We start from the raw sequence: 19,669 nt of genomic DNA, 5'->3' as shown, positions 1-19,669 counted from the left end.
TTAGCTGATGATTTAATAACTATGCCTCTGTGTACCAGACACACTATGAATACCGGTTCAGGTATTTTAGCTCCGTTAGACCTGCTCCTCCTAATCTGACAATGAGTCAAAGAAAAAGAAGATAAAAGTGGTTATTTGCACACATGCGGCACAGTACAATACCTGTAATATGTAATAAACTAAACTCATTAAACAAGTATATAATTTTATTCAAGTGAACACACACATAACATTTTATGTATTTAGTTAGTAATGACTAATATAGCGCCTTGAGGCGACAGTTTGTTGTGATTTGGCGCTATATAAATAAAATTGAATTGAATTGAATTGAATTAATATTAGTACTGATAACAGGACTGAAGATGAGAGTCCCAGAAAGGTCCAGGATGAGACTCGTTATATTTTAAACACATCAAGTTAAAACCTTTTTCTCTACAGAACATGTTTAATAGTAAAGATTGCATTAAACTCTCACATGCTCAGTGGAGAACAGACTGCTGTAAAATATTTTATTTATTGTATTTGGCAGGCCAAATTAAAACAGTTTCTTTAAAAGTGGAATGAGGGGCTGCAAAATTGGTAGTAAAACAAAACAGGTTCATGAAAGATACTTGTTACTGTTGGAAGAAACGTGAAAAATGTAAGCCTTTTCTTAATTGTTGAAGGTGCAGAGTAAATACAAATAAAGTTAAATAAATACATAGTAAAAGCATTACAATGTATTTCTAATACATTTCTAATTAACCCAAAATCTCCTGAATCCTTTTAGAAAAGTAAATGATTTAATAAATAAATAAATAGGCAGAGAGCTTAACCCCCCCAATGTTGGACCCAAAGTTACGCCCTTGCTGGTGGCTATGTGGGGATGGTAAGTTAGGGGGTTGTTACCTGACAATTGGGTGGGATCATGTGCATTAGCTCAGCTGGTGATGCCTTTTTGAACCAATAGGGTTGTGAGTAGCAGTGAAATAAAAAGTTAGGTTAGCTTAGAGGAAGTACTCTTCTCAGTAAGGTTGGTTGCAGCTAACTGCTTGCAGACTGCGATTTTCCGAGCTGAGAGGAGCCATGTACATGTGATTTTTCTGATTCTTCAATATATATATAAATTCTTTTGCATGAGGACTAAAGTGTTTCTGACTCATTCCTTCACAAGCAAAAAAAACACGCCTTAACACATGTATGTAGTCAGGATTTTGCTTTACCCAGTAGAAAAAAACTGGATGGGAATATCTTAAAGTACCTCAAATCCCTTTTTTTTATATCAGTGAAAGAGTTCAACTTGGCAGAGTTGTTTGCTTGGTCATCCACATGGAAACCAGCACAGATGCTATTGCTGACTTGGTAGAAGCCATAACAACAGCACCAAGATGAAAGCAGTGCTGGGACTAATCTTGTGAGGTGCTCCACCCGAAGTTGCAGTTGATGCAGTAGATATAGCAGTTGCAGGTAGGGAAGCTGTAGGTGCAACCATAGTGGAACTGGCAGTTGTTGGTGCAGCAGTCATGGAATTGGTAGTTGCTGGTGCAGCAGTCGTGGAATTGGTAGTTGCTGGTGCAGCAGTCGTGGAATTGGTAGTTGCTGGTGCAGCAGTCGTGACATTGACAGGAACTATATAAAGATTTTCAAAAATTGGATTAATGAATATATGTGTACAGACTAAGAGAATTTCTTGTTCCTTGATTAATGTAAAACAAACTTTGGTTCCATTTTCAAATACTCACCAGAAGTTACTGATACTGTGTCAGGAAATATGGTGATGGTGAAATTGATGCTGGAATTCTGAATAGCATCTTTTAAAGTTTGAACAATGACATTGTTCTCTGGGACTTTTGCATTGGGAGCTGTTTGATTGAACACAAGCTCCAACTTTGCCTCAGTTCTATCCACTCGTGTTTGGACTGTAACAACACTGTGTGATAAAAGAAAGTGAGACAAATGTCAAATTCATATTAGAGATGTTTGATTGTATTATCTATGTTGAAGTTGAACATGACAATTTTGAAATCTTTCAAATTTTGAAATAAATAAATAAACTAATTTGTAATATGGATGAAAATAACTTAACAATAATGTTAGCAAAATGTTTTACCTGAACTTAATCAGAACGGCACCAATGTAGTAAGGAAATTTTGGGTGGTATATTCTATCACACTGCAAAAACCAGACAGAAGATAAAAAAAAGTTTAAACCATACAAACATTTCAGGAAAGACTCCTTCAAAATTACATTATCTACAAATGTTTATTGAACTGAAGACATTTTGTGAGATTTGCTAGATTTGTTTGCTAGATAAAAATTACGGCAAAGATTCTTAGTCAATAAGAGAATTGTTAAGTCTGAAAGATTACTCACCGTCTCTTTAACCCGTCTTTCGCGATCTTTGTACACACTGCTGCTGGGGTCATTGAGTTCAGGTACATATGGTTCAAGGAACTGTAAAAACAGAAAAACTTGAACAGGTGCAGTAGTTGTTTTCTCAGTTGTCATAGTGGTTGGAGCTGCTGTGGTATTTGTTCCTGCAGATGTGATGGCTGTTTCTGCCGGTGTGGTTGTTGATGGGGTAACTGTGGTAGTTGTTGCTGCAGCTGTGGTAGATTTAGATGGAGAGAGGGCGAAAATGTTTAATATAGTCACTGTTAAACATTTGATACTTTGTGTTCAAAAAGATTAAAATTTACTTACATGTGTCACTGACTGAAATGGTTGAATTTTCTATGTCAAAGCCCTTGACTTTTAAAGTCATACTAATCAAAACATCCTTGATCTGAGTGTCATTAGGAACGGATGAGTTTACAAACTGGAGTTCCATGGTGTTGACGACTGATCCCTGCCTGCAAATACAGACAGAAATATCCTAGTTTTGAATATCAAACTTAGATCAGTGCTCTTAACACAATATGTTAAAATACTGAAATTACCTGAACGCCACCACGGCCAGAGAGACAAAGACAGAAGGGAACGCAAGCCTGTAAGCAGGTTCAATCTAAAAACATAAAACAGAATTCCTTGAAACAATGTTCATCTGTTTTTATATGTGACAAATTGTAAAGTAGAATGAGCAGGCAATAAACAAATGCAAGAAAATTGTGTTGTGATTACCCACAGAATCACCCAAACAAACAAACAAAAAAAAAAAATAAGCTGTTCCCTTATGGGGAGTTTTGAGTGTCTGGAATGGGACCCAACTGCATGATGAATACATATTTCCATTTGAATCCTAATTTTGCCTTGACCAATTTCAGGGTCCTGACTGCACAGAGGATCACTATTTAGTTTGTTGAGTTTACAAATGATATGAATGATATGCAATTGCCTTTCAGAACAGTGAATCTCAACTCCCCGCTATCCCGCTGTTTGCAGTATTATGGCAATAATTACCGTAATAACTAGTTATATTGGGAGTGAAGGGTAATTTCGCAGCTTTTAGAAACCAGTTTAAATTGTCGGAAAGGATAAATGGCTGTGCAATTATGGTAATTCAAAGTGTGTTTGATCTGAGGTCTCAGCGGTGAAATATACATTTGGTGTTAGGGTTAACTTATGTGCTAATTTTAATGAGCAGATAAAATATCTAAGAGTAACATTGTGGAATTCACAAAGGCTGTTTACCTGTTCCTTTATTGAAGACGATCGACTGTTGAAGGCTGCAGATGATTGATTCAACAAGTCCTCTGTAAAACTGCTCTGAAGGGATCTGAAGATGACGTATCTCTTTGTAGTAGCTCTGGTTATTGCTGCTGAAGATGTTGATGATGTTAGAGTAGCTGTAGTTGTTGCAGGAACGTGTGTGGTCGGTGTCGGTGCGGTGGTTGCTGTTTCGCCTGCTTTGGTTGTTGTCTCGACCCCTATGGTCGTTATCTTGGTCACTGTGGTTGTTGAGTCAGCTACTGCGGTTGGAGAGACTGCTGTGGTTGTGATTCTGGCAGGTGTTGTTGTAGTCTCAGCCACTGTACTTGTAGTCTCAGAAACTGTGATTATTGTTTTGGCCACTGCGGTTGTTATTTTAGGAGCTGTAGTTGCTGTTTCGGATGCTGAGGTTGTTGTTTCAGCAAATGTAGTTGCTGTTATGGAAGTTGTTATTGTTGTGGCAGCTATGGTTGTTGACTCGGCAGCTGTGCTTGTATTGGCTGCTGTTGTTGTTGTTTCGGGAGCTGTAGTTGTTGAGACGGAAGCTGTGGTTGTAGTTTCGGCCACTGTTGTTGAGGTTTCGGCCGCTGTGGTTGTAGTTTTGGCTGCTGTGGTTGTAGTTTTGGCTGCTGTGGTTGTAGTTTTGGCCACTGTGGCTGTTGTGTCTGAAGATGTGCTTGTGGTCCCGGCAGATGTGGTTGTGCTCCTGGCAGATGTGGTTGTGGTCTCGGCCTCTGTGTTCGTTGTGTCTGCAGCTGTGGTTGTTGTGTCTGCAGCTGTGGTTGTTGTCTCGGCCGCTGTGGTTCTTGTAGTCTCGGCAGCTGTGGTTGTTGTAGTCTCGGCAGCTGTGGATGTTGTGTCTTCCGCTGTGGTTGTTGTCTCGGCCGCTGTGGTTGTTGTCTCTGCCGCTGTGGTTGTTGTGTCTGCAGCTGTGGTTGTTGTGTCTGCAGCTGTGGTCGTTATTTCTGCAGCTATGGTTGTAGTCTCCGCCGCTGTGGTTGTAGTCTGCGCCGCTGTGGTTGTAGTCTGCGCCACTGTGGTTTTAGTTTCCGCCGCTGTGGTCGTTGTATCTGCCGCCGTGGTTGTTGTGTCTGAAGCTGTGGTTGTAGTCTCGGCCGCTGTTGTTGTAGTCTCGGCCGCCGTGGTTATTGTGTCTGCCGCTGTGGTTGTTGTTTCTGCACCTGTGGTTGTAGTCTCCGCCGCTGTGGTTGTGGTCTCAGCCACTGTAGTTGTTGTCTCCGCCGCTGTGGTTGTTGTGTCTGCCGCTGGGGTTGTTGTCTCTGCAGCTGTGGTTGTAGTCTCCGCCGCTGTGGTTGTGGTCTCAGCCGCTGTGGTTGTGGTCTCTGCCGCTGTGGTTGTAGTCTCGGCCGCTGTGGTTATTGTAGTCTCGGCAGCTGTGGTTGTTGTGTCTGAAACTGTGGTTGTTGTCTCGGCCGCTGTGGTTGTTGTGTCTGCAGCTGTGGTTGTAGTCTCTGCTGCTGTGGTTGTTGTCTCGGCTGCTATGGTTGTTGTCTCGGCAGCTGTGGTTGTTGTGTCTGCCGTTGTGGTTGTTGTCTCGGCCGCTGTGGTTGTTGTGTCGGCCACTGTGGTTGTTGTCTCGGCCGCTGTGGTTGTTGTCTCGGCCGCTGTGGTTGTTGTCTCAGCCGCTGTGGTTGTTGTAGTCTCGGCAACTGTGGTTGTTGTGTCTGCAGCTGTGGTTGTGGTCTCAGCCACTGTGGTTGTGGTCTTGGCCGCTGTGGTTGTTGTGTCTGCAGCTGTGGTTGTTGTTTCTGCAGCTTTGGTTGTAGTCTCCGCCGCTGTGGTTGTGGTCTGGGCCGCTGTGGTTGTTGTAGTCTCGGCAGCTGTGGTTGTTGTGTCTGAAACTGTGGTAGTTTTCTCAGCTGCTGTGGTTGTTGTAGTCTCGGCCGCTGTGGTTGTTGTGTCTGCCGCTGTGGTTGTTGTTTCGGCCGCTGTGGTTGTTGTCTCGGCCGCTGTGGTTGTTGTCTCGGCCGCTGTGGTCATTGTGGTCTCGGCAACTGTGGTTGTTGTGTATGCCGCTGTGGTCGTTGTGTCTGCAGCTGTGGTTGTGGTCTCGACCGCTGTGGTAGTATTCTTGGCAGCTGTGGTTGTTGTTTCAGCAGCTGTGCTGGTAGTCTCCGCCGCTGTGGTTGTAGTCTCGGCTGCTGTTGTTGTTGTCTCGGCCGCTGTGGTTGTTGTCTCGGCCTCTGTGGTTGTTGTGTCTGCAGCTGTGGTTGTGGTCTCAGCCGCTGTGGTTGTGGTCTCTGCCGCTGTGGTTGTTGTCTCGGCCGCTGTGGTTGTTGTCTCGGCCGCTGTGGTTGTTGTAGTCTCGGCAGCTGTGGTTGTTGTAGTCTCGGCCGCTGTGGTTGTTTTGTCTGCAGCTGTGGTTGTAGTCTCCGCTGCTGTGGTTGTTGTCTCGGCTGCTATGGTTGTTGTCTCGGCAGCTGTGGTTGTTGTGTCTGCAGCTGTGGTTGTGGTCTCGGCCGCTGTGGTTGTTGTCTCAACCGCTGTGGTTGTTGTCTCGGCCGCTGTGGTTGTTGTGTCTGCAGCTGTGGTTGTGGTCTCAGCTGCTGTGGTTGTGGTCTCTGCCGCTGTGGTTGTTGTCTCGGCCGCTGTGGTTGTTGTAGTCTCGGCAACTGTGGTTGTTGTGTCTGCAGCTGTGGTTGTGGTCTCAGCCACTGTGGTTGTGGTCTCGGCCGCTGTGGTTGTTGGGTCTGCAGCTGTGGTTGTTGTTTCTGCAGCTTTGGTTGTAGTCTCCGCCGCTGTGGTTGTGGTCTCGGCCGCTGTGGTTGTTGTAGTCTCGGCAGCTGTGGTTGTTGTGTCTGAAACTGTGGTTGTTGTCTCGGCCGCTGTGGTTGTTGTGTCTGCAGCTGTGGTTGTTGTGTCTGCAGCTGTGGTTGTTGTTTCGGCCGCTGTGGTTGTTGTCTCGGCCGCTGTGGTTGTTGTCTCGGCTGCTGTGGTCATTGTGGTCTCGGCAACTGTGGTTGTTGTGTCTGCCGCTGTGGTTGTTGTCTCGGCCACTGTGGTTGTTGTGTCTGCAGCTGTGGTTGTGGTCTCAGCCGCTGTGGTTGTTCTCTCGGCCTCTGTGGTTGTTGTCTCGGTCGCTGTGGTTGTTGTGTCTGCCGCTGTGGTTGTTGTTTCTGCACCTGTGGTTGTGGTCTCAGCCGCTGTGGTTGTGGTCTCGGCCGCTGTGGTCGTTGTGTCTGAAGCTGTGGTTGTGGTCTCGCCCGCTGTGGTAGTAGTCTTGGCAGCTGTGGTTGTTGTTTCAGCAGCTGTGGTTGTAGTCTCCGCCGCTGTGGTTTTTGTCTCGGCCGCTGTTGTTGTTGTCTTGGCCGCTGTGGTTGTTGTCTCGGCCTCTGTGGTTGTTGTGTCTGCAGCTGTGGTTGTTGTTTCTCCAGCTGTGGTTGTAGTCTCCGCCGCTGTGGTTGTTGTTTCGGCCGCTGTGGTTGTTGTCTCGGCCGCTGTGGTTGTTGTAGTCTCGGCAGCTGTGGTTGTTGTAGTCTCGGCCGCTGTGGTTGTTGTGTCTGCAGCTGTGGTTGTAGTCTCCGCTGCTGTGGTTGTTGTCTCGGCTGCTATGGTTGTTGTCTCGGCAGCTGTGGTTGTTGTGTCTGCAGCTGTGGTTGTGGTCTCGGCCGCTGTGGTCGTTGTGTCTGCAGCTGTGGTTGTGGTCTCCGCCGCTGTGCTTGTAGTCTCGGCCGCTGTTGTTGTTGTCTCGGCCGCTGTGGTTGTTGTCTCGGCCTCTGTGGTTGTTGTCTCGGCCACTGTGGTTGTTGTGTCTGCAGCTGTGGTTGTTGTTTCTCCAGCTGTGGTTGTAGTCTCCGCCGCTGTGGTTGTTGTCTCGGCCGCGGTGGTTGTTGTCTCGGCCGCTGTGGTTTTTGTGTCAGCCGCTGTGGTTGTTGTAGTCACGGGAACTGTGGTTGTTGTGTCTGCAGCTGTGGTTGTGGTCTCATCCACTGTGGTTGTGGTCTCGGCCACTGTGGTTGTTGTCTTGGCCGCTGTGGTTGTTTTCTCGGCCACTGTGGTTGTTGTGTCTGCAGCTGTGGTTGTGGTCTCAGCCGCTGTGGTTGTGGTCTCTGCCGCTGTGGTTGTTGTCTCGGCCGCTTTGGTTGTTTTAGTCTCGGCAGCTGTGGTTGTTGTGTCTGCAGCTGTGGTTGTAGTCTCCACCGCTGTGGTTGTTTTCTCGGCCGCTGTGGTCGTTGTATCTTCCGCCGTGGTTGTTGTGTCTGAAGCTGTGGTTGTAGTCTCGGCCGCTGTTGTTGTATTCTCGGCCGCTGTGGTTGTTGTCTCTGCCGCTGTGGTTGTTGTTTCTGCACCTGTTGTTGTAGTCTTCGCCTCTGTGGTTGTTGTCTCGGCCGCTGTGGTTGTTGTCTCGGCCGCTGTGGTTGTTGTGTCTGCAGCTGTGGTTGTGGTCTCGGCCGCTGTGGTTGTGGTCTCGGCCGCTGTGGTCGATGTGTCTGCAGCTGTGGTTGTGGTCTCGACCGCTGTGGTAGTAGTCTTGGCAGCTGTGGTTGTTGTTTGAGCAGCTGTGGTTGTAGTCTCCGCCGCTGTGGTTGTAGTCTCGGCCGCTGTGGTTGTTGTCTCAGCCGCTGTGGTTGTTGTGTCAGCCGCTGTGGTTGTTGTAGTCTCGGTAACTGTGGTTGTTGTGTCTGCAGCTGTGGTTGTTGTTTCTCCAGCTGTGGTTGTAGTCTCCGCCGCTGTAGTTGTTGTCTCAGCCGCTGTGGTTGTTGTCTCGGCCGCTGTGGTTGTTGTAGTCTCGGTAACTGTGGTTGTTGTGTCTGCAGCTGTGGTTGTGGTCTCAGCCACTGTGGTTGTGGTCTCGGCCGCTGTGGTTGTTGCGTCTGCAGCTGTGGTTGTTGTTTCTGCAGCTGTGGTTGTAGTCTCCGCCGCTGTGGTTGTGGTCTCAGCCCCTGTGGTTGTGGTCTCTGCCGCTGTGGTTGTTGTCTCGGCCGCTGGGGTTGTTGTAGTCTCGGCAGCTGTGGTTGTTGTGTCTGAAACTGTGGTTGTTGTCTCGGCCCCTGTGGTTGTTGTGTCGGCAACTGTGGTTGTTGTCTCGGTTGCTGTGGTTGTTGTGTCTGCAGCTGTGGTTGTAGTCTCCGCCACTGTGGTTGTTGTCTCGGCCGCTGTGGTTGTGGTGTGCACAGTGGTTGTTGTAATCTCGGCCGCTGTGGTCGTTGTGTGTGCAGCTGTGGTTGTGGTCTCAGCCGCGGTTGTTGTAGTCTCGGCTGCTGTGGTTGTTGTGTCTGCAGCTGTTGTTGTAGTCTCGGCTGCTGTGGTTGTTGTGTCTGCAGCTGTGGTTGTAGTCTCGGCTGCTGTGGTTGTTGTGTCGGCCACTGTGGTTGTTGTCTCGGTTGCTGTGGTTGTTGTGTCTGCAGCTGTGGTTGTAGTCTCCGCCGCTGTGGTTGTTGTCTCGGCTGCTATGGTTGTTGTCTCGGCAGCTGTGGTTGTTGTGTCCGCTGCTGTGGCTGTTGTCTCGGCCGCTGTGGTTGTTGTCTCGGCCGCTGTGGTTGTTGTCTTGGCCGCTGCGGTTGTTGTGTCTGCAACTGTGGTTGTGGTCTCAGCCACTGTGGTTGTTGTCTCGGCCGCTGTGGTTGTGGTCTCTGCCGCTGTGGTTGTTGTCTCGGCCGCTGTGGTTGTTGTAGTCTCGGCAGCTGTGGTTGTTGTGTCTGAAACTGTGGTTGTTGTCTCGGCCGCTGTGGTTGTAGTTTCGGCAGCTGTGGTTGTTGTGTCTGAAACTGTGGTTGTTGTCTCGGCCGCTGTGGTTGTTGTGTCGGCCACTGTGGTTGTTGTCTCGGTTGCTGTGGTTGTTGTGTCTGCAGCTGTGGTTGTAGTCTCCGCCGCTGTGGTTGTTGTCTCGGATGCTATGGTTGTTGTCTCGACACCTGTGGTTGTTGTGTCTGCCGCTGTGGTTGTTGTCTCGGCCGCAGTGGTTGTTGTGTCGGCCACTTTGGTTGTTGTCTCGGCTGCTGTGGTTGTGGTCTCGGCCGCTGTGGTTGTTGTCTCAGCCGCTGTGGTTGTTGTGTCAGCCGGTTTGGTTGTTGTAGTCTCGGCAACTGTTGTTGTTGTGTCTGCAGCTGTGGTTGTAGTCTCCGCCGCTGTGGTTGTGGTCTCAGCCACTGTGGTTGTGGTCTCTGCCGCTGTAATTGTTGTCTCGGCCACTGTGGTTGTTGTAGTCTCGGCCGCTGTGGTTGTTGTGTCTGAAACTGTGGTTGTTGTCTCGGCCTCTGTGGTTGTTGTGTCTGAAGCTGTGGTTGTTGTTTCTCCAGCTGTGGTTGTAGTCTCGGCCGCTGTGGTTGTTGTTTCGGCCGCTGTGGTTGTTGTCTCGGCCGCTGTGGTTGTTGTAGTCTCGGCAGCTGTGGTTGTTGTGTCTGCAGCTGTGGTTGTAGTCTCCGCTGCTGTGGTTGTTGTCTCGGCTGCTATGGTTGTATTCTCGGCAGCTGTGGTTGTTGTGTCTCCAGCTGTGGTTGTGGTCTCGGCCGCTGTGATTGTGGTCTCGGCCGCTGTGGTCGTTGTGTCTGCAGGTGTGGTTGTGGTCTCCGCCGCTGTGGTTGTAGTCTCGGCCGCTGTTGTTGTTGTCTCGGCCGCTGTGGTTGTTGTCTCTGCCGCTGTGGTTGTTGTTTCTGCACCTGTTGTTGTAGTCTCCGTCACTGTGGTTGTGGTCTCGGCCGCTGTGGTAGTAGTCTTGGCAGCTGTGGTTGTTGTCTCGGCCGCTGTGGTTGTTGTGTCCGCCACTGTGGTTGTAGTCTCGGCCGCTGTTGTTGTTGTCTCGGCCGCTGTGGATGTTGTCTCGGCCGCTGTGGTTGTTGTCTCGGCCACTGTGGTTGTTGTGTCTGCAGCTGTGGTTGTTGTGTCTGCCGCTGTGGTTGTTGTCTCGGCCGCTGTGGTTGTTGTGTCGGCCACTGTGGTTGTTGTCTCGGCTGCTGTGGTTGTGATCTCGGCCGCTGCGGTTGTTGTCTCAGCCGCTGTGGTTGTTGTAGTCTCGGCAGCTGTGGTTGTTGTGTCTGCCGCTGTGGTTGTTGTCTCGGCCACTGTGGTTGTTGTGTCGGCCACTGTGGTTGTTGTCTCGGCTGCTGTGGTTGTGATCTCGGCCGCTGCGGTTGTTGTTTCAGCCGCTGTGGTTGTTGTAGTCTCGGCAGCTGTGGTTGTTGTGTCTGCCGCTGTGGTTGTTGTCTCGGCCGCTGTGGTTGTTGTGTCAGCCGCTGTGGTTGTTGTAGTCTCGACAACTGTGGTTGTTGTGTCTGCAGCTGTGGTTGTGGTCTCAGCCACTGTGGTTGTGGTCTCGGCCGCTGTGGTTGTTGTGTCTGTAGCTGTGGTTGTTGTTTCTGCAGCTGTGGTTGTAGTCTCTGCCGCTGTGGTTGTTGTCTCAGCCACTGTGGTTGTGGTCTCTTCCGCTGTGGTTGAAGTCTCGGCAGCTGTGGTTCTTGTGTCTAAAACTGTGGTTGTTGTCTCGGCCGCTGTGGTTGTTGTGTCGGCCGCTGTGGTTGTTGTCTCGGCTGCTGTGGTTGTTGTGTCTGCAGCTGTGGTTGTAGTGTCCGCCGCTGTGGTTGTTGTCTTGGCTGCTATGGTTGTTGTCTCGGCAGCTGTGGTTGTTGTCTCTGCTGCTGTGGTTGTTGTCTCGGCCTCTGTGGTTGTTGTGTCGGCCCCTGTGGTTGTTGTCTCGGCGGCTGTGGTTGTTGTCTCGGCCGCTGCGGTTGTTGTCTCTGCAACTGTGGTTGTGGTCTCAGCCGCTGTGGTTGTGGTCTCGGCCGCTGTGGTTGTTGTCTCGGCAGCTGCGGTTGTTGTGTCTGCAACTGTGGTTGTGGTCTCAGCCACTGTAGTTGTGGTCTCGGCCGCTGTGGTTGTTGTTTCTGCAGCTGTGGTTGTAGTCTCCGCCGCTGTTGTTGTGGTCTCAGCCGCTTTGGTCGTTGTCTCGGCCGCTGTGGTTGTGGTGTGCACAGTGGTTGTTGTAATCTCGGCCGCTGTGGTCGTTGTGTCTGCAGCTGTGGTTGTGGTCTCAGCCGCGGTTGTTGTAGTCTCGGCTGCTGTGGTTGTTGTGTCTGCAGCTGTTGTTGTAGTCTCGGCCGCTGTGGTTGTTGTGTCTGCAGCTGTGGTTGTAGTCTCCGGCGCTGTGGTTGTTGTCTCGACTGCTATGGTTGTTGTCTCGGCAGCTGTGGTTGTTGTGTCTGCTGCTGTGGTTGTTGTCTCGGCCGCTGTGGTTGTTGTCTCAGCCGCTGCGGTTGTTGTGTCTGCAACTGTGGTTGTGGTCTCAGCCACTGTGGTTGTGGTCTCGGCCGCTGTGGTTGTTGTGTCTGCAACTGTGGTTGTGGTCTCAGCCACTGTGGTTGTTGTAGTTTCGGCCGCTGTGGTTGTTGTAGTTTCGGCAGCTGTGGTTGTTGTGTCTGAAACTGTGGTTGTTGTCTCGGCCGCTGTGGTTGTTGTGTCAGCCACTGTGGTTGTTGTCTCGGTTGCTGTGGTTTTTGTGTCTGCAGCTGTGGTTGTAGTCTCCGCCGCTGTGGTTGCTGTCTCGGCTGCTGTGGATGTTGTCTCGGCTGCTGTGGTTGTTGTCTCAGCCGCTGTGGTTGTTGTAGTCTCGGCAGCTGTGGTTGTTGTGTCTGCCGCTGTGGTTGTTGTCTGGGCCGCTGTGGTTGTTGTGTCAGCCGCTGTGGTTGTGGTCTCTGCCGTTGTGGTTGTGGTCTCTGCCGCTGTGGTGGTTGTCTCGGCCGCTGTGGTTGTTGTAGTCTCGGCAGCTGTGGTTGTTGTCTCGGCCACTGTGGTTGTTGTCTCGGTTGCTGTGGTTGTTGTGTCTGCAGCTGTGGTTGTAGTCTCCGCCGCTGTGGCTGTGGTCTCAGCCGCTGTGGTTGTGGTCTCTGCCGCTGTGGTTGTTGTCTCGGCTGCTGTGGTTGTTGTAGTCTCGGCCGCTGTGGTTGTTGTGTCGGCCACTGTGGTTGTTGTCTCGGTTGCTGTGGTTGTTGTGTCTGCAGCTGTGGTTGTAGTCTCCGCCGCTGTGGTTGTTGTCTCGGCTGCTATGGTTGTTGTCTCGGCAGCTGTGGCTGTTGTGTCTGCTGCTGTTGTTGTTGTCTCGGCCGCTGTGGTTGTAGTCTCGGCAGCTGTGGTTGTTGTGTCTGAAACTGTGGTTGTTGTCTCGGCCGCTGTGGTTGTTGTGTCGGCCACTGTGGTTGTTGTCTCGGTTATTGTGGTTGTTGTGTCTGCAGCTGTGGTTGTAGTCTCCGCCGCTGTGGTTGTTGTGTCAGCCGCTGTGGTTGTTGAAGTCTCGGCAACTGTGGTTGTTGTGTCTGCAGCTGGGGTTGTGGTCTCAGCCGCTTTGGTTGTGGTCTCGGCCGCTGTGGTTGTTGTGTCTGTAGCTGTGGTTGTTGTTTCTGCAGCTGTGGTTGTAGTCTCCGCCGCTGTGGTTGTGGTCTCAGCCACTGTGGTTGTGGTCTCTGCCGCTGTGGTTGTTGTCTCGGCTGCTGTGGTTGTTGTGTCTGAAACTCTGGTTGTTGTCTCGGTTGCTGTGGTTGTTGTGTCGGCCACTGTGGTTGTTGTCTCGGTTGCTGTGGTTGTTGTGTCTGCAGCTGTGGTTGTAGTCTCCGCCGGTGTGGTTGTTGTCTCGGCTGCTATGGTTGTTGTCTCGGCAGCTGTGGTTATTGTGTCAGCCGCTGTGGTTGTTGTAGTCTCGGCAACTGTGGTTGTTGTGTCTGCAGCTGTGGTTGTAGTCTCCGCTGCTATGGTTGTTGTCTCAGCCGTTGTGGTTGTGGTCTCTGCCGCTGTGGTTGTTGTCTCGGCCGCTGTGGTTGTTGTAGTCTCGTCAGCTGTGGTTGTTGTGTCTGAAACTGTGGTTGTTGTCTCGGCCGCTGTGGTTGTTGTCTCAGCCGCTGTGGTTGTTGTAGTCTCGGCAGCTGTGGTTGTTGTGTCTGCCGCTGTGGTTGTTGTCTCGGCCACTGTGGTTGTTGTCTCGGCTGCTGTGGTTGTGGTCTCGGCCACTGTGGTTGTTGTCTCAGCCGCTGTGGGTGTTGTAGTCTCGGCAGCTGTGGTTGTTGTGTCTGCCGCTGTTGTTGTTGTCTCGGCCGCTGTGGTTGTTGTGTCAGCCGCTGTGGTTGTTGTAGTCTCGACAACTGTGGTTGTTGTGTCTGCAGCTGTGGTTGTGGTCTCAGCCCCTGTGGTTGTGGTCTCGGCCGCTGTGGTTGTTGTGTCTGTAGCTGTGGTTGTTGTTTCTGCAGCTGTGGTTGTAGTCTCCGCCGCTGTGGTTGTTGTCTCAGCCACTGTGGTTGTGGTCTCTTCCGCTGTGGTTGAAGTCTCGGCAGCTGTGGTTGTTGTGTCTAAAACTGTGGTTGTTGTCTCGGCCGCTGTGGTTGTTGTGTCGGCCGCTGTGGTTGTTGTCTCGGTTGCTGTGGTTGTTGTGTCTGCAGCTGTGGTTGTAGTGTCCGCCGCTGTGGTTGTTGTCTTGGCTGCTATGGTTGTTGTCTCGGCAGCTGTGGTTGTTGTCTCTGCTGCTGTGGTTGTTGTCTCGGCCACTGTGGTTGTTGTGTCGGCTGCTGTGGTTGTTGTCTCGGCGGCTGTGGTTGTTGTCTCGGCCGCTGCGGTTGTTGTCTCTGCAACTGTGGTTGTGGTCTCAGCCGCTGTGGTTGTGGTCTCGGCCGCTGTGGTTGTTGTCTCGGCCGCTGCGGTTGTTGTGTCTGCAACTGTGGTTGTGGTCTCAGCCACTGTAGTTGTGGTCTCAGCCGCTGTGGTTGTTGTTTCTGCAGCTGTGGTTGTAGTCTCCACCGCTGTGGTTGTGGTCTCAGCCGCTTTGGTCGTTGTCTCGGCAGCTGTGGTTGTGGTGTGCAGAGTGGTTGTTGTAATCTCGGCCGCTGTGGTTGTTGTGTCTGCAGCTGTGGTTGTGGTCTCAGCCGCGGTTGTTGTAGTCTCGGCTGCTGTGGTTGTTGTGTCTGCAGCTGTTGTTGTAGTCTCGGCTGCTGTGGTTGTTGTGTCTGCAGCTGTGGTTGTAGTCTCGGCTGCTGTGGTTGTTGTGTCGGCCACTGTGGTTGTTGTCTTGGTTGCTGTGGTTGTTGTGTCTGCAGCTGTTGTTGTAGTCTCCGGCGCTGTGGTTGTTGTCTCGACTGCTATGGTTGTTGTCTCGGCAGCTGTGGTTGTTGTGTCTGCTGCTGTGGTTGTTGTCTCGACCGCTGTGGTTGTTGTCTCAGCCGCTGCGGTTGTTGTATCTGCAACTGTGGTTGTGGTCTCAGCCACTGTGGTTGTGGTCTCGGCCGCTGTGGTTGTTGTCTCAGCCGCTGTGGTTGTTGTAGTCTCGGAAGCTGTGGTTGTTGTGTCTGAAACTGTGGTTGTTGTCTCGGCAGCTGTGGTTGTTGTTTCTGCAGCTTTGGTTGTGGTCTCTGCCGCTGTGGTTGATGTCTCGGCCGCTGTGGTTGTTGTAGTTTCGGCAGCTGTGGTTGTTGTGTCTGAAACTGTGGTTGTTGTCTCGGCCACTGTGGTTGTTGTGTCAGCCACTGTGGTTGTTGTCTCGGTTGCTGTGGTTTTTGTGTCTGCAGCTGTGGTTGTTGTCTCCGCCGCTGTGGTTGTTGTCTCGGCTGCTGTGGATGTTGTGTCGGCCGCTGTGGTTGTTGTCTCGGCTGCTGTGGTTGTTGTCTCGGCAGCTGTGGTTGTTGTGTCTGCCGCTGTGGTTGTTGTCTGGGCCGCTGTGGTTGTTGTGTCAGCCGCTGTGGTTGTGGTCTCAGCCGCTGTGGTTGTGGTCTCTGCCGCTGTGGTTGTTGTCTCGGCCGCTGTGGTTGTTGTAGTCTCGGCAGCTGTGGTTGTTGTCTCGACAGCTGTGGTTGTTGTGTCTGCCGCTGTGGTTGTTGTCTCGGCCGCAGTGGTTGTTGTGTCGGCCAGTGTGGTTGTTGTCTCCGCCGCTGTGGTTGTGGTCTCAGCCACTGTGGTTGTGGTCTCTGCCGCTGTGGTTGTTGTCTCGGCCACTGTGGTTGTTGTAGTCTCGGCCGCTGTGGTTGTTGTGTCTGAATCTGTGGTTGTTGTCTCGGCCGCTGTGGTTGATGTCTCGGCCGCTGTGGTTATTGTAGTTTCGGCAGCTGTGGTTGTTGTGTCTGAATCTGTGGTTGTTGTCTCGGCCTCTGTGGTTGTTGTGTCAGCCACTGTGGTTGTTGTCTCGGTTGCTGTGGTTTTTGTGTCTGCAGCTGTGGTTGTAGTCTCCGCCGCTGTGGTTGTTGTCTCGGCTGCTGTGGTTGTTGTGTCGGCCACTGTGGTTGTTGTCTCGGTTGCTGTGGTTGTTGTGTCTGCAGCTGTGGTTGTAGTGTCCGCCGCTGTGGTTGTTGTCTTGGCTGCTATGGTTGTTGTCTCGGCAGCTGTGGTTGTTGTCTCTGCTGCTGTGGTTGTTGTCTCGGCCACTGTGGTTGTTGTGTCGGCCCCTGTGGTTGTTGTCTCGGCGGCTGTGGTTGTTGTCTCGGCCGCTGTGGTTGTTGTCTCTGCAGCTGTGGTTGTGGTCTCAGCCACTGTGGTTGTGGTCTCGGCCGCTGTGGTTGTTGTCTCGGCCGCGGGGGTTGTTGTGTCTGCAACTGTGGTTGTGGTCTCAGCCACTGTAGTTGTGGTCTCGGCCGCTGTGGTTGTTGTTTCTGCAGCTGTGGTTGTAGTCTCCACCGCTGTGGTTGTGGTCTCAGCCGCTTTGGTCGTTGTCTCGGCCGCTGTGGTTGTGGTGTGCACAGTGGTTGTTGTAATCTCGGCCGCTGTGGTCGTTGTGTCTGCAGCTGTGGTTGTGGTCTCAGCCGCGGTTGTTGTAGTCTCGGCTGCTGTGGTTGTTGTGTCTGCAGCTGTTGTTGTAGTCTCGGCTGCTGTGGTTGTTGTGTCTGCAGCTGTGGTTGTAGTCTCGGCTGCTGTGGTTGTTGTGTCGGCCACTGTGGTTGTTGTCTTGGTTGCTGTGGTTGTTGTGTCTGCAGCTGTGGTTGTAGTCTCCGGCGCTGTGGTTGTTGTCTCGATTGCTGTGGTTTTTGTGTCTGCAGCTGTGGTTGTTGTGTCTGCTGCTGTGGTTGTTGTCTCGACCGCTGTGGTTGTTGTCTCAGCCGCTGCGGTTGTTGTATCTGCAACTGTGGTTGTGGTCTCAGCCACTGTGGTTGTGGTCTTGGCCGCTGTGGTTGTTGTCTCGGCCGCTGTGGTTGTTGTAGTCTCGGCAGCTGTGGTTGTTGTGTCTGCCGCTGTGTTTGTTGTCTCGGCCGCTGTGGTTGTTGTGTCAGCCGCTGTGGTTGTGGTCTCAGCCCCTGTGGTTGTGGTCTCTGCCGCTGTGGTTGATGTCTCGGCCGCTGTGGTTGTTGTAGTCTCGGCAACTGTGGTTGTTGTGTCTGAAACTGTGGTTGTTGTCTCGGCCACTGTGGTTGTAGTCTCGGTTGCTGTGGGTGTTGTGTCTGCAGCTGTGGTTGTAGTCTCCGCCGCTGTGGCTGTGGTCTCTGCCGCTGTGGTTGTTGTCTCGGCTGCTGTGGTTGTTGTAGTCTCGGCAGCTGTGGTTGTTGTGTCTGAAACTGTGGTTGTTGTCTCGGCCGCTGTGGTTGTTGTGTCGGCCGCTGTGGTTGTTGTCTCGGCTGCTGTGGTTGTTGTGTCTGCAGCTGTGGTTGTAGTCTCCGCCGCTGTGGTTGTTGTCTCGGCTGCTATGGTTGTTGTCTCGGCAGCTGTGGTTGTTGTGTCTGCTGCTGTTGTTGTTGTCTCGGCCGCTGTGGTTGTAGTCTCGGCAGCTGTGGTTGTTGTGTCTGAAACTGTGGTTGTTGTCTCGGCCGCTGTGGTTGTTGTGTCGGCCACTGTGGTTGTTGTCTCGGTTGCTGTGGTTGTTGTGTCTGCAGCTGTGGTTGTAGTATCCGCCGCTGTGGTTGTTGTGTCAGCCGCTGTGGTTGTTGTAGTCTCGGCAACTGTGGTTGTTGTGTCTGCAGCTGTGGTTGTGGTCTCTGCCGCTGTGGTTGATGTCTCGGCCGCTGTGGTTGTTGTAGTTTCGGCAGCTGTGGTTGTTGTGTCTGAAACTGTGGTTGTTGTCTCGGCCACTGTGGTTGTTGTGTCAGCCACTGTGGTTGTTGTCTCGGTTGCTGTGGTTTTTGTGTCTGCAGCTGTGGTTGTTGTCTCTGCCGCTGTGGTTGTTGTCTCGGCTGCTGTGGATGTTGTGTCGGCCGCTGTGGTTGTTGTCTCGGCTGCTGTGGTTGTTGTCTCGGCAGCTGTGGTTGTTGTGTCTGCCGCTGTGGTTGTTGTCTGGGCCGCTGTGGTTGTTGTGTCAGCCGCTGTGGTTGTGGTCTCAGCCGCTGTGGTTGTGGTCTCTGCCGCTGTGGTGGTTGTCTCGGCCGCTGTGGTTGTTGTAGTCTCGGCAGCTGTGGTTGTTGTCTCGACAGCTGTGGTTGTTGTGTCTGCCGCTGTGGTTGTTTTCTCGGCCGCAGTGGTTGTTGTGTCGGCCAGTGTGGTTGTTGTCTCGGCTGCTGTGGTTGTGGTCTCGGCCACTGTGGTTGTTGTCTCAGCCGCTGTGGTTGTTGTGTCAGCCGGTTTGGTTGTTGTAGTCTCGGCAACTGTGGTTCTTGTGTCTGCAGCTGTGGTTGTGGTCTCGGCCGCTGTGGTTGTTGTGTCTGTAGCTGTGGTTGTTGTTTCTGAACCTGTGGTTGTAGTCTCCGCCGCTGTGGTTGTGGTCTCAGCCACTGTGGTTGTGGTCTCTGCCGCTGTGGTTGTTGTCTCGGCCACTGTGGTTGTTGTAGTCTCGGCCGCTGTGGTTGTTGTGTCTGAAGCTGTGGTTGTTGTCTCGGCCGCTGTGGTTGATGTCTCGGCCGCTGTGGTTATTGTAGTTTCGGCAGCTGTGGTTGTTGTGTCTGAAACTGTGGTTGTTGTCTCGGCTGCTGTGGTTGTTGTGTCAGCCACTGTGGTTGTTGTCTCGGTTGCTGTGGTTTTTGTGTCTGCAGCTGTGGTTGTAGTCTCCGCCGCTGTGGTTGTTGTCTCGGCTGCTGTGGTTGTTGTGTCGGCCGCTGTGGTTGTTGTCTCGGCTGCTGCGGTTGTTGTCTCGGCCGCTGTGGTTGTTGTGTCTGCAACTGTGGTTGTGGTCTCAGCCACTGTGGTTGTGGTCTCGGCCGCTGCGGTTGTTGTCTCAGCCGCTGTGGTTGTTGTAGTCTCGGCAGCTGTGGTTGTTGTGTCTGCCGCTGTGTTTGTTGTCTCGGCCGCTGTGGTTGTTGTGTCAGCCGCTGTGGTTGTGGTCTCAGCCCCTGTGGTTGTGGTCTCTGCCGCTGTGGTTGATGTCTCGGCCGCTGTGGTTGTTGTAGTCTCTGCAACTGTGGTTGTTGTGTCTGCATCTGTGGTTGTTGTCTCGGCCACTGTGGTTGTTGTCTCGGTTGCTGTGGTTGTTGTGTCTGCAGCTGTGGTTGTAGTCTCCGCCGCTGTGGTTGTTGTCTCGGCTGCTGTGGTTGTTGTCTCGGCCGCTGCGGTTGTTGTGTCTGCAACTGTGGTTGTGGTCTCAGCCACTGTGGTTGTGGTCTCGGCCGCTGCGGTTGTTGTCTCAGCCGCTGTGGTTGTTGTAGTCTCGGCAGCTGTGGTTGTTGTGTCTGCCGCTGTGGTTGTTGTCTCGGCCGCTGTGGTTGTTGTGTCAGCCGCTGTGGTTGTGGTCTCAGCCCCTGTGGTTGTGGTCTCTGCCGCTGTGGTTGATGTCTCGGCCGCTGTGGTTGTTGTAGTCTCGGCAACTGTGGTTGTTGTGTCTGAAACTGTGGTTGTTGTCTCGGCCTCTGTGGTTGTTGTCTCGGTCGCTGTGGTTGTTGTGTCTGCAGCCGTGGTTGTAGTCTCCGCCGCTGTGGCTGTGGTCTCAGCCGCTGTGGTTGTGGTCTCTGCCGCTGTGGTTGTTGTCTCGGCTGCTGTGGTTGTTGTAGTCTCGGCAGCTGTGGTTGTTGTGTCTGAAACTGTGGTTGTTGTCTCGGCTGCTGTGGTTGTTGTGTCGGCCACTGTGGTTGTTGTCTCGGTTGCTGTGGTTGTTGTGTCTGCAGCTGTGGTTGTAGTCTCCGCCGCTGTGGTTGTTGTCTCGGCAGCTGTGGTTGTTGTCTCGGCAGCTGTGGCTGTTGTGTCTGCTGCTGTTGTTGTTGTCTCGGCC

General features: G+C 52.2%; 1 protein-coding gene across 1 annotated transcript in view; it reads right to left on the bottom strand.

Annotated features, from left to right (window-relative positions):
• Positions 1-721: 721 nt before the first annotated feature.
• LOC115778013 (mucin-5AC-like) overlaps positions 722-19,669 on the bottom strand; it is a 36,853-nt gene continuing 17,905 nt past the window's right edge. Inside the window, exons 4-10 of the mRNA XM_030726022.1 lie at positions 3,610-4,472; positions 2,919-2,983; positions 2,683-2,831; positions 2,353-2,585; positions 2,090-2,151; positions 1,722-1,909; positions 722-1,608 (exon numbers count right to left, since the gene is read on the bottom strand). Coding sequence (XP_030581882.1) covers positions 1,328-1,608; positions 1,722-1,909; positions 2,090-2,151; positions 2,353-2,585; positions 2,683-2,831; positions 2,919-2,983; positions 3,610-4,472 — 1,841 coding nt within the window. The 3' untranslated portion in view covers positions 722-1,327. The remainder of the gene's footprint in view (positions 1,609-1,721; positions 1,910-2,089; positions 2,152-2,352; positions 2,586-2,682; positions 2,832-2,918; positions 2,984-3,609; positions 4,473-19,669) is intronic.

This window comes from Archocentrus centrarchus, unplaced genomic scaffold (assembly GCF_007364275.1).
Source record: "Archocentrus centrarchus isolate MPI-CPG fArcCen1 unplaced genomic scaffold, fArcCen1 scaffold_94_ctg1, whole genome shotgun sequence".
NCBI classification, from domain to species: Eukaryota; Metazoa; Chordata; class Actinopteri; order Cichliformes; family Cichlidae; genus Archocentrus; species Archocentrus centrarchus.
The sequence above is the reverse complement of the archived record's forward strand: the minus strand, read 5'-3'. Positions and strand labels throughout refer to the sequence as shown.